General features: G+C 43.3%; 1 protein-coding gene across 3 annotated transcripts in view; it reads right to left on the bottom strand.

Annotated features, from left to right (window-relative positions):
* Kyat (Kynurenine aminotransferase) overlaps positions 1–7,495 on the bottom strand; it is a 123,603-nt gene extending 116,108 nt beyond the window's left edge. Inside the window, exons 1-2 of one of the 3 annotated variants that reach the window (XM_055063001.2) lie at positions 7,362–7,495; positions 6,798–6,948 (exon numbers count right to left, since the gene is read on the bottom strand). In XM_055063001.2, coding sequence (XP_054918976.2) covers positions 6,798–6,917 — 120 coding nt within the window. In that variant the 5' untranslated portion in view covers positions 6,918–6,948; positions 7,362–7,495. The remainder of the gene's footprint in view (positions 1–6,797; positions 6,949–7,361) is intronic. The other 2 variants (XM_050194587.3, XM_050194588.3) reach the window with 2 other exon arrangements.
* Positions 7,496–12,307: the final 4,812 nt, after the last annotated feature.

Genomic DNA, 12,307 nt, shown 5'->3' with positions numbered 1-12,307 from the left:
TGCTCATTCGGTAGTGTGCTATGCTGCTACTCACTGCACAGCATATGTAGAAGCATAACAGACCATGGAATGAACGAGTGTCAAAACTTCACAATATCCTGCTTTCACATGACCATCTTCTGCATTATGACACGTACACCTTCTTTATACTCCGTAAGTACATATACCGCTAGTAGATTATTTAGGGTGCTCTGAGGCTGGCTGGTATTATTTCTAGGGTTTCAAGGTCTAACACCTTCATGTAACCCAAAAACTTCAAATTCGAAAATGTCATGTCAGTACTCCTTTGAACCTTTCATTGTCGGGTTTTTCCAGAGGTGACGCATCCCTAGCGTCTGGTTTTTTTTTTTTTCTCAAATATTATAAAAGTAACAACAGTTAATTTTTTTGGTTGTGCAGAAATACAAAAATGTCATGGATAATGGCAATTGCTCTCTTGGTGTGGCTGTCACATTCTTATCTGGCAAAAGGAATGTCAAAAAGTACATGGTGGGACATAAATGCAGAAACATACCGGTACATCAGCGACATTGAAAGGGTTAAGGACTGGCTACAGGGACAATGCACCAAAACTGGCTGACTAGGGATAAGTGTCAGTTAGCTCTGACCAGTCACATTCAACCACAAAACAAGCTATGGACTGGATAGCAGCAGCTCGAAGGACAACGTTTATGCTGAGCTTATCTTACTATCATTTAAAATGGGCTGCATTTCAAGTCCATTGGCTGGTAGGGAGAACTGTGTACCATGGAAAGACAAATAAGAAAAATTTAGTAATGTCAATGTAGACAAGCAAGCTTCTTGCATGGAAATGAGCAGCTAATGTTTGAATTGAATTATGGGGTTTTACGTGCCAAAACCACTTTCTGATTATGAGGCACGCCGTAGTGAAGGGCTCCGGAAATTTCGACCACCTGGGGTTCTTTAACGTGCACCTAAATCTAAGTACACGGGTGTTTTCGCATTTCGCCTCCATCGAAATGCGGCCGCCATGGCCGGGATTCGATCCCGCGACCTCGTGCGCAGCAGCCCAACACCATAGCCACTGAGCAACCACGGCGGGTCGCTAATGTTTACGGACTATGCAGTGACACTAAGAGTTGCATTTAGCATCACCAGGAGAAAAAAGCATGTTCATTCTAGTCATACTGATGCTGTTTTCTAACACAACTTATGCTCTAGGGATCTCACTTTTTTTGCAGTTCTAATTTTCCGTACCACCACAAAATCAAACCCAGTATAGTATTTTTTTAAATGCAGTATGTGACTTTAGACAATATAGATGCCTCATTACCTCTTTGCCACTGCTCTCAGTGTCATACAGCATGCAGTTTTAAGTCACATTTCAATCACAGTGGACAACTTAGTGTCCACCGCAGAGCTCTTGCTCCTGTCGAGCTATACTGTTCTGATGTCTGCTTGCGTGGCTGCTTTGAGCTCTTAGTATTTCACCAAAGAGAGTGTCTTTTGTTGTTGAGTAGAGAACTTGTAGTTGGACTCATTGGTGCATTACCAGAGTACATGAACTTAAAAATGACCACAACACAAGAACATAGTAACATTGGACATTCAATACATTGTTCATCATATTAAAGGTTGTGCCAGTTAGTGCTTGTCCAGTGTTTTTATGTGTCTATATGGTGGTCGTTCAGCTAACACTAAATTCATGTACTCTAGCAATGCACTACCAACTAACCCAACTACAAGTTGTTCTCGATACAACAGTCACTGACTTCAAGCTAAAACCATGCACTTCAGCCCCAAAGGTGGTTTGTCATACAGCACCTTTTGAAACATTACCGCAACACTGGCTCTCAAATGTCAACAGCCTTGTTATGGGAAAAGTGTTTTCGTGCATGTCTGCAGTGTGTTAAGAGAAAGCATATTATCTAAGAAAATTCAGTAACCTGAAGCAAAAATGTTACATTTTTGTTGTCATTACTTTACCATTTTAATACCAGGTGACTACTGTCTTTTACCAACCTTGAACACTTTAAAAATGCAAACCTGTACATTAAAACATAGCATCTTTCAGGGTGCATATGTCTTTCTTCAAGAATTATAACTAGATATTAAACAGGAACCACTGCCTTACTGGCTATCACATTATAAAAAAAAGAAAGGAGGGCAAACTAAAAACATACACACCCAGTGGATATTACATTTACTGCACAATAGACTGCCTACAATATTTAGAAGCCTTTGTGCGATAGGTGTAACAGCCAGTGCTTTTCTTCCTTCCATGCATAGCAACAAAGACCTACAAGAGCAAACTACTATAGAAAATTTTATATTATGAAGACATGCAATACACACATTCAGCTGTAAGGTAGCACAAATAGCACAAAACGGACAGCAAGAATGAGAACCAGATCAATCAGTTACATGCCACCGCCAACACAAGACAAGAATAGAAAGAGGGCAATTTTAAGAAGCAGAAGCAGAACAAAAAGACAGCGTGGCTATGCTGGATATTTCTTTCAGCATGTTTTTGTGAATTTTGTGTCCCTTCAAATTACACACCTTATATTCTGCAAAAATGCAGTCTTGGTACTGGAGCGCACAATTTGGGGTGCAATGTCAAAAAGAAAAACATTATATTTCATCACAAGGCTCTTTCAGCAGTTATCTGCCTTTTATTAGGCAGACAAAGATCACTCAAAGAAGCTTTAAGCAAGCCACATATTTATTAAAGGAATACTAAATGCAGTTTTATACTTCGTTCGCTCCCAAAAATTTTGAGTTCAGATTTCCCACACCACATTTTGTGGTTCTTACTCACATATGCACATATTTGTCATATAATGCAAGTTGAAAGTTTGTACTTCCGGCACTCCAGCACTGATGAAGTAAGGATAACAGTCAATTGTGTGTGAAGTGCTGGTGATTTTTATTGTAGTAGGGTGCTACCAGTGTCGCATAAGCCTTTAGCTTGAATTGGCTTCATTGCAATGTCTTAGCGAACTAGCACTTCTCAAAGTGGAGGGAGGCATCTGCACATGAAGCACTCAGCACACGACTCTTTCCTTAAGCAAAGACTGCGCTAGTGCACACAGAGGCTGGTGATTTCTAAACTTTGTGGAAGACGCCTGCTCTCAACTATAATTCTAGCACAGACGAATTCAGACTGCCATGCATGCCCCTCTGCACCTGGGCTCATCAAGTGGTCTCAAATCCACTTCCCAGAACAAAGTCGAGGCACCATCTATGGCCTGTTGCACACTTAGGGAGATTGAACTGGGTGGAGTTCAGGCCAAGTTTTCCGTAAAGTCACTGATCAGCAAGCTACTTGAGAGGCCTGGTACCTCAAATTGGTTATTAGGTATGTTGGGAGCCTCAAAGACACTTTCCTGAAAATTGAATGAAACACGATTGCATTAAATTTTGGCACGGTCAACAAAGATAGGAGGGTGTCGACCAACTCCATGTGCATTATCGACTCGTGTCTTGCAGTAATTCATGCCAGTGCCAATCAAGTCACCAGCCATCAACTCTGCTGCTGCATTTTATAAAGAGCTCTAAACCTCAGCAGTATAGTGTACAGTATTAATGGGTTACACAGCTTGGTCAAATCCATCCTGACACATCATAATATTTAGTTTGTACAGCTAGTGAAGTGTTTTGTACTTTGAAGAACTTTAAATAACATTTTTTGTTGTGTGATATGGGCAAATGCTTTGTTTTATTTTGCATTCCGTAACTAAACTCTTTTTTCCTCTTTGTTCACACAGCTGTGTGAATGTCACTAATGTACCACAATTTATGTCAGTTCTTTCGCCATATGAAAGGTAGTATATTTTCTATAGAATGTTTAGAGACATAATATTCTGCTGTCTTGAAATTGTGCTCATCGGCCTGCGTGCCAGACTGTAATAGCACAGATGCCTTTGGTGAGGCTGTGTGGCCTATGGACTCTGTTACGGCTTCTGTATGCAATTTAACTTTAATTAAAGAAGTGTAATTTACCAATCCATGCATGCTTACTTAATATTCCTCTAGTCTTTTTAAAAAGTGGCCATGTGCCCTCCCAATTTCTGCCTTCTTTAAAGCGAACAACCCTCACTTGCCTGTTGTGGCATGGGAGTAGCAGCAGTTGCATCAACATCTTGCAAAGTTGTCTAAACAAGGTATACAGGGCTTGTGTTGTCCCCAGCAAACTGTACTTGTATTTTATCAACCTATCTGCTCTTCTTTGCAGCAACATGATCTTATAACCCAGTAACACAGATTAGTTTCAGTAGTGATTGAGGTAGATCCAGATCGATTTTCTTGTTCATGATTGGCTCCTATCTGCATCTTGCACTGAGCAGCCAATCACGATAGAGAAATAAAATCTGGATCAAGCTCAATGTCCATCTAAAGTGCCCCATGTGACGTACGTATTATATTACCTTTTCCACCAAGACGTACAAGGATGCTTATATTTCACTGTAGTTAATATTATCCCAAAATGTTGCTGCTAGCGCTCCTGTCACTCCTGCCCCCAACATGTGCCTGTTCCGACGTGCATCATCAGCCGATTTTCCAATCCAGAGTTAGTTTCAATGTAATGTTCTTGCTGATTAAAATTGTTCATTTTTATGCAAATTACTAATGTATAAAACGCTCATTCATCCTGTATTAAAGTACGCTTCATGCGTCTGGAACCCTTATAAAGTGTGTGACATCAACTAAGTCGAATCAGTACAAAGGAAGGCTGTTCGCTTCATTTGTAATCGTTACGATCATAATTTTTCGCCCTCATCTGCAATGAATTCCTTGAATTCATCTCTTCTATGCACAAGGCGAAATACAGATTCCATAAAGCTGTTACATTCAACTATTCCCTCATGCTGTCAACTATCCACTGATGATTACATCACATATGCCAGTGCTCTTCCAACCAGACGCTGCCACACCCTCAATCTGAAGCCTTTCTTTGCACGTACTAACATGTTCAAACACTGTTATTTCCCGAGAGTTGTCAAGTGCTGGAACGAGTTACCTGGTTCTGTTCGTGAATTGACACTGCGTGATTTTGTAGAAGCAATAGTGTGATAAGATTGCTTCCCCTTTTTTTTCTTCCTATCTATTATATTCAACTGCCTTTGTTTCCGTTTGTTTGCTGTACTCAACTCCTGCAATAGCCCTGAATAGGGCTGCAGTATTTGAAAATAAATGACGACAATATTATGTGTGACAAAAGCCCCAGGGAAAACTAAAACAACCATTTCCTCGACATAATAAAAACAACGGCATTGCCCTTTAAGCTACATGAAAGCAGTATTCAAAGGGGCCCCGAAACACTTTTTCAACTAATCATAGAGTGGCCTCACTATAAAGGGATGTATCATGAATCGCATACCGCAAAAATTTGTCCACTCCTTCAAGTATAAGTGAAGTTATGGCACCAACATGCAACTTTCTTTCCCGTTTCGTCTCCACTAGCATGCTGGAAGCTACGCAGGGGAGAAGCAAAGGGGGCAAAGCCCCACCCAAAAAGTTATGTGTCTCGGTGGCAAAAGGGCTTGTCATGGCACTTGGTGCCAGCCACAGTACACTACGCTATGCAGCATGCTGCTGCTATCTCGGAGGCCATGCACAGCAGAGACGGCTATGTGCAACCGTCATGCATTGGCTGGCAGCGGAAAGATTAAACGATTTTTGTCTTTTTGAGATTGCAACATATATATGTTTCAGTTATTTAACTCAACATTAGCAATTATGCATTACCGAGAATGTTTTCGCAATCACAAAATCAGCCTATAGCTGTTGGTGGGTCCAGCTGCTTGCGATGATGCTGCATGACGACATTGGGGAAGCAAAGCAAGCAATTTTCCGGGGTTTTTTTTGTCACAATATTGTGAATCCCCTGCTGCATGCAGTGCAATAATATTTGGCTAACATGTTCACATGAGCCTCTTGTACAAATCGGCAACATTTTTTTACTATGTTCGAAAAGTGTTTCAGGGCCCCTTTAATTTTTGTGCCACAATGTTTCCTCGATCATAATCAAATGACACCGAATCCTCTCTTAAGACATGATTAGGACTTGTTACCATAATCATGGCACTAACATTGTCACATTAAACAATCAGCTAAAAAAAAAGAAAGAGGCCACAGCCTCAGAATTCTTCACTGCTAGCAATTTCCCAAATAGTGGTGCACAATGTAAAGTTCTAAAAGAAATTACATCTGAGGGCAGTTTTCCATTCTATTGCTGTTGTAAAACCCGACTCCTTAAAAGCAGCTGTTCACATATATGTTTGACTACAGTATCTTCTTTTTAATTTCTGAACACTGTGCAGAATTGACGTGCATGCGTAAGCGATCTGAAGTCGGATTAAGTGAGTTGCTCAGCCCATGAACTATCCTAATGATAGGCAATGACATCAGGTGTGTAAAATTTTTCTTTTTTTTTCCTATTCAGAATCTTTTTTTTAAATACGTAAATCAGGCCGAGCTAGTAGTGAAATTGTTGAAGCACAAAGCGTGCTGTACAGGGCTAGTGTTTTCATGCAATTACGGAAGCCGCACATTCCTTGAACTCTGAACGTCTTACTTCAGTTATTCTCATGGAATGTAATTAAGCCCTCTGCTCTTGCACACACACAATTTGTTACACATGTAACTAGCTGCGTATGCAAAGCAAAGCGTTTTCACGTGTTTTTGTGTGTTTATGTTTGGTTTCGAAGGTATTATACCACGCGACATATGCGGGAGAATGCAACAGGACCGATCACGCGCTTTCTTACGTGTCTACGACCGCGATACAGACGTGGTAAAAGCGTGCATACATAAAAAAATTAGAGCCGTACCTGGGTGACTGAATAGAAGGCGGTCGACACGGGAGAGTTTATCGAGAGCCGTTTGGTCCCCAGGAGGGGAGCGTATCTGCTCGAGGATGTTGTGACAAGAAACTTGAGAGCTCTAAGCATCTGAACTTGCTAGGCGAACACCACGCTCCGGCTACGGAAAAAGAGGCCAACAAGGTGAAAGAGAAACAGGAACACAGCACGGACATGGTTTTTCTTTCTTTTTATAGGACGTCACTCTGATAACTCCGGCCCCAGCAGCATTGGTACACCACATGTGAGCGTAGCGACCCAGAGAAGCTGGCGGCGGGAAATATGCCATCTCTCGAAAGAGATCGCCTTTAAATAGTTCATCAACGCTCACGGAATAAGATGCAGCTTGATTTTTTGTCAGGCGCAGTTCAATGTGAACTAGTCAGTTGAAAGAAAACCACAGCACGGAAGCAAGACAGAAAAAGAAAACACAAATTTATGCGGAAATCCAAACAGCTTGTTGCACGCAGTCTTACGTTCTACCCTGCGGTTATGATACGCGCATGATGAAAAGCGAAATTTTGCTATACTTACATGAATGCAACTGGTACAACGTGATGCGAAGAAGCCGGAAAGGTCACAGGAACACGACCAACAGATACGAGGACACTAGAGAAGCGCAAGTCGTTTCAAGTAGATGATAGCGACAGGCCGTGACTGCTGCTACCGGGGCACAGCAGACGAAAGGTACGTCTACGTTGACCTATGACGTCACGTCCGCTATAACCCATGAGGTCACATCCGCCTATTTGCATGGCGTCTGTCTAGGGTGGCTAGAATCATGAAGTTTTCTAAATTTTGTAGACGCGTAGGGTACAGCTTAAGTACAACATTCGCACCACAATTAAAGTGAAGCGTTACGTATTAATGGAGCTACAAGCGATTAGAAGTTACCCTCCTCCCTAGCCATGCTTTTCCTCCTCAACTTGTTCGCCGAGCGAGCGGGGCTAAGCTCCGCCTTCACTGGTTCTGCATCACGATGCGACGTCACATCGTCCACTTCCGGTTGTTTTGGAGCCCGCCCCCGCCCGCGCGAGACCTCTCCGCTAGCCGCTTGGCCGTCGACCCCAAGCGACAGCTATCGAAGCAGCGTGCGTTGCGAGTATTCTGTCGTAGCGCCGAACGTGTCTGGTATTCCGGTAACCACAGGCAAGCTGGTCATTTCGGCGAATGACTGAAGGCATAAACTCAAGCTGATGAAGGAACTTTAGCGTAGACGTACGTGAGCGGCCTGATCGGTCGCCCGGTCCAGACACTTGTTGGCGCAGCGCTTAACAAGCCAAAAAAAGCGCCAATATTGCTCTAACCAAGTGTTAAACATTTTAAACATTTATAAAAACGTGTTGACGGTTACACTCCTGCGAAAAATACACACCAGCAGCAAAGAAGAATACACTTCGTTGCTGCTACTGTGTATGGTTGAGCTCTGTGCCACCAGGTGGCTGCACCATGCAGACCATTCACATTTGCCCTTCTGCTCATCTTATGGCTTATCCCGTTACGGCACAGTCCGCGGAGCTCTCGTCAAAATGGTGTACGTTGTAACACAAGCAGACGACGCTTGCTGTGTGCCGGAAGTGCTTCAGTGTACTAAAAAATTTTCTTGTGCATTCTCTTTATGTTACTTTCTTTGTATAAGAACAACTTAACTAACATTCCAACTATTACGAAGATCATTTGTTTACCATAAAGTTGGAAAAATTGTCGATCACGCGCCCTGGTCATCCAATCGGATAGCTCGCCCCACTGACGTCATATGGGTGATTTCGGTCATATGGGTAATGGCGGCTTGAAATTCCGCCGAGCAATGCGCTGCGATCGGCAGCGATGTGCATATTTAAAACCTTATAATAAATTACAAGCTTTACGCGGAGCACTTAGATGTGTCAATTAATGATCAGAAGGACCTACTTTAATGACTCAGTACATTTGTAGAAAATCGTCAAAAGTGTTTCAGGGTCCCTTTAAAGGGCCCCTGAAACGGTTCGGACAAATTTTGTAGACGCGTAGGGTACAGCTTAAGTAGAACATTCACACCACAATTTAAGTGAAGCGTTACGTATTAATGGAGCTACAAGCGATTAGAAGTTACCCTCCTCCCTAGCCATGCTTTTCCTCCTCAACTCGTTCACCGAGCGATCGGGGCTAAGCTCCGCCTTCACTGGTTTCGCATCACGATGTGACGTCACATCGTCCACTTCCGGTTGTTTTGGAGCCCGCCCCCGCCCGCGTGAAACCTCTCCGCTAGCCGCTTGGCCCACAGAACATGCTTGGCCGTCGACCCCAAGCGAGAGCTATCGAAGCAGCGTGCGTTGCGAGCATTCTGTCGTAGCGCCGAACGTGTCTGGTATTCCGGTAACCACTGGCAAGCTGGTCATTTCGGCAAATGACTGGAGGCATAAACTCAAGCTGATGAAGGAACTTTAGCGTAGACGTACGTGCGGCCTGATCGGTCTGCACGGTCCAGCCACTTGTTGGTGCAGCGCTTAACCAGCCAAACAAAGCGCTAATATTGCTCTAACCAAATGTAAAACATTTTAAACATTTATAAAAACAAAGTGTTGATGATTACACTCCTGCGAAAAATACACACCAGCAGCCAAAGAAGAATACACTTCGTTACTGCTACTGTGTATGGTTGAGCTCTGTGCCACCAGGCGGCTGCACCGTGCAGACCATTCGCATTTGCGATTATGCTCATCCCATGGCTCATCCCGTTACGGCACAGTCAAGCGGCCAGACCATGTCCCCTTGCGCTTGCATTTGCCCTAATACCGGACACGCGAAACGCTATTGCGTTAGTAATCTTCCGGTGTAAAGTGACGGCCACAAACGCGCAAACCCTGGCGCCGATCGGATAGCGGAAGTCCGATGCGCAGCAGCCAGCTCGCTCGTATGCTGCCTTGCAGAGGGACACGATGTCGCAGCTTGACATATTGCCAGTCGCTACGTTTGCAGTCCACAAAGCAACAAAGTCGAATCATAGTGCTCGCGAAAAGACTGAGACCGACTCTGACCGCGGAGCTCTCGTCAAAATGGAGTACGTTGTAACACAAGCAGACGACACTTGCTGTGTGCCGGAAGTGCTTAATTGTATTGAAAAATTGTTCTTGTGCATTCTCTTTATGTTACTTTCTGTTTATAAAAACAAATGAACTAACATTCCAACTATTACGAAGATCATTTGTTTACCATAAAGTTGGAAAAATTATTGATCACGCGCCCTGGTCAGCCAATCGCATAGCTCGCCCCACTGACGTCATATGGGTGATTTTCGTCATATGGGTAGGGGCGGCTTAAAATTCCGCCGAGCAGCGTGCTCCGATCGGCAGCGATGTGCAGTTTTAAAACCTTATAATAAATTACACGCTTTACGCGGAGCACTTAGATGTGTCAATTAATGATCAGAAGGACCTACTCTAACGACTCAGTACGTTTGTAGAAAATCGTTTCAGGGTCCCTTTATTAAGAGATACAAATTGAAGGTAGTACAGGTCTACGCCCCTACATCCAGTCATGCTGACCAGGAAGTCGAAAGCTTTTATGAAGACGTGGAATCGGCGATGGGTAAAGTCAAAACAAAATACACTATACTGATGGGCGACTTCAATGCCAAGGTAGGCAAGAAGCAGGCTGGAGACAAGTCAGTGGGGGAATATGGCATAGGCTCTAGGAATAGCAGGAGAGAGTACGTTATTAGTAGAATTTGCAGAACAGAATAATATGCGGATAATGAATACCTTCTTCCGCAAGCGGGTTAGCCGAAAGTGGACGTAGAGGAGCCCGAATGGTGAGACTAGAAATGAAATCGACTTCACACTCTGCGCGAACTCTGGTATCATACAAGATGTAGACGTGCTCGGCAGTTGCGCTGCAGTGACCATAGGATGGTAAGAACTCGAATTAGCCTAGACTTGAGGAGGGAACGGAAGAAACTGGTACATCAGAAGCCAATCAATGAGTTAGCGGTAAGAGGGAAACTAGAGGAGTTCCGGATCAAGCTAAAGAACAGGTATTCGGCTTTAACTCAGGAAGAGGACCTTAGTGTTGAAGCAATGAACGACAATCTTATGGGCATCATTAAGGAGTGCGCAATAGAAGTCGGTGGTAACGCCGTTAGACAGGAGACCAGTAAGCTATCGCAGGAGACAAAAGATCTTATCAAGAAACGCCAATGTATGAAAGCCTCTAACCCTACAGCTAGAATAGAACTGGCAGAACTTTCTAAGTTAATCAACAAGCATAAGACGTAAGGAACTATAATATGGATAGAATTGAACAGGCTCTCAGGAACGGAGGAAGCCTAAAAGCAGTGAAGAATAAACTAGGAATAGGCAAGAATCAGATGTATGCGTTAAGAGACAAAGCCGGCAATATCGGATGAGATAGTTCAAGTGGCTGAGGAATTCTATAGAGATTTATACAGTACCAGTAACACCCACGACGATAATGTGAGAGAGAATAGTCTAGAGGAATTTGAAATCCCACAAGTAACGCCGGAAGAAGTAAAGAACGCCTTGGGAGCTATGCAAAGGGGGAAGGCAGCTGGGGAGGATCAGGTAACAGCAGATTTGTTGAAGGATGGTGGGAACATTGTTCTAGAAAGACTGGCCACCCTATATACACGATGCCTCATAACCTCGATCGAGCGTGCCGGAATCTTGGAAGAACGCTAACATAATCCTAATCCATAAGAAAGGGGACGCCAAAGACTTGAAAAATTATAGACCGATCAGCTTACTGTCCATTGCCTACAAAGTATTTACTAAGGTAGTCGCAAATAGAATCAGGAACACGTACCTTAGACTTCTGTCAACCAAAGGACCAGGCAGGATTCCGTAAAGGCTACTCAACAATAGACCATATTCACACTATCAATATCAGATGATAGAGAAATGTGCGGAATATAACCAACCCTTATATATACCTTTCACTGATTACGAAAAAGCGTTTGATTCTGTCGAAACCTCAGCAGTCATGGATGCATTACGGAATCAGGGTGTATATGAGCCATATGTAAAAATACTGAAAGATATCTATAGCAGCTCCACAGCCACCGTAGTCCTCCATAAAGAAAGCAACAAAATCCCAATAAAGACAGGCGTCAGACAGGGAGATACGATCTCTCCAATGCTATTCACAGCGTGTTTACAGGAGGTATTCAGAGACTTGGAGTGGGAAGAATTGGGGATAAAGGTTGATGGAGAATACCTTAGCAACTTGAGATTCGCTGATGATATTGCCTTGCTTAGTAACTCAGGAGACAAATTGCAATGCATGCTCACTGACCTGGAGAGGCAAAGCAGAAGGGTGGGTCTGAAAATTAATCTGCAGAAAACTAAAGTAATGTTTAACAGTCTCGGAAGAGAACAGCAGTTTACGATAGGTAGCGAGGCACTGGAAGTGGTAAGGGAGTACATCTACTTAATTAGGGCAGGTAGTGACCACGGATCCGGATCATGAGATTGAAATAACCAGAA

This window comes from Dermacentor andersoni, chromosome 1, assembly GCF_023375885.2.
Source record: "Dermacentor andersoni chromosome 1, qqDerAnde1_hic_scaffold, whole genome shotgun sequence".
NCBI lineage: Eukaryota > Metazoa > Arthropoda > Arachnida > Ixodida > Ixodidae > Dermacentor > Dermacentor andersoni.
Note: the sequence above shows the minus strand (reverse complement) of the source record. Positions and strands in the feature narration are given on the sequence as shown.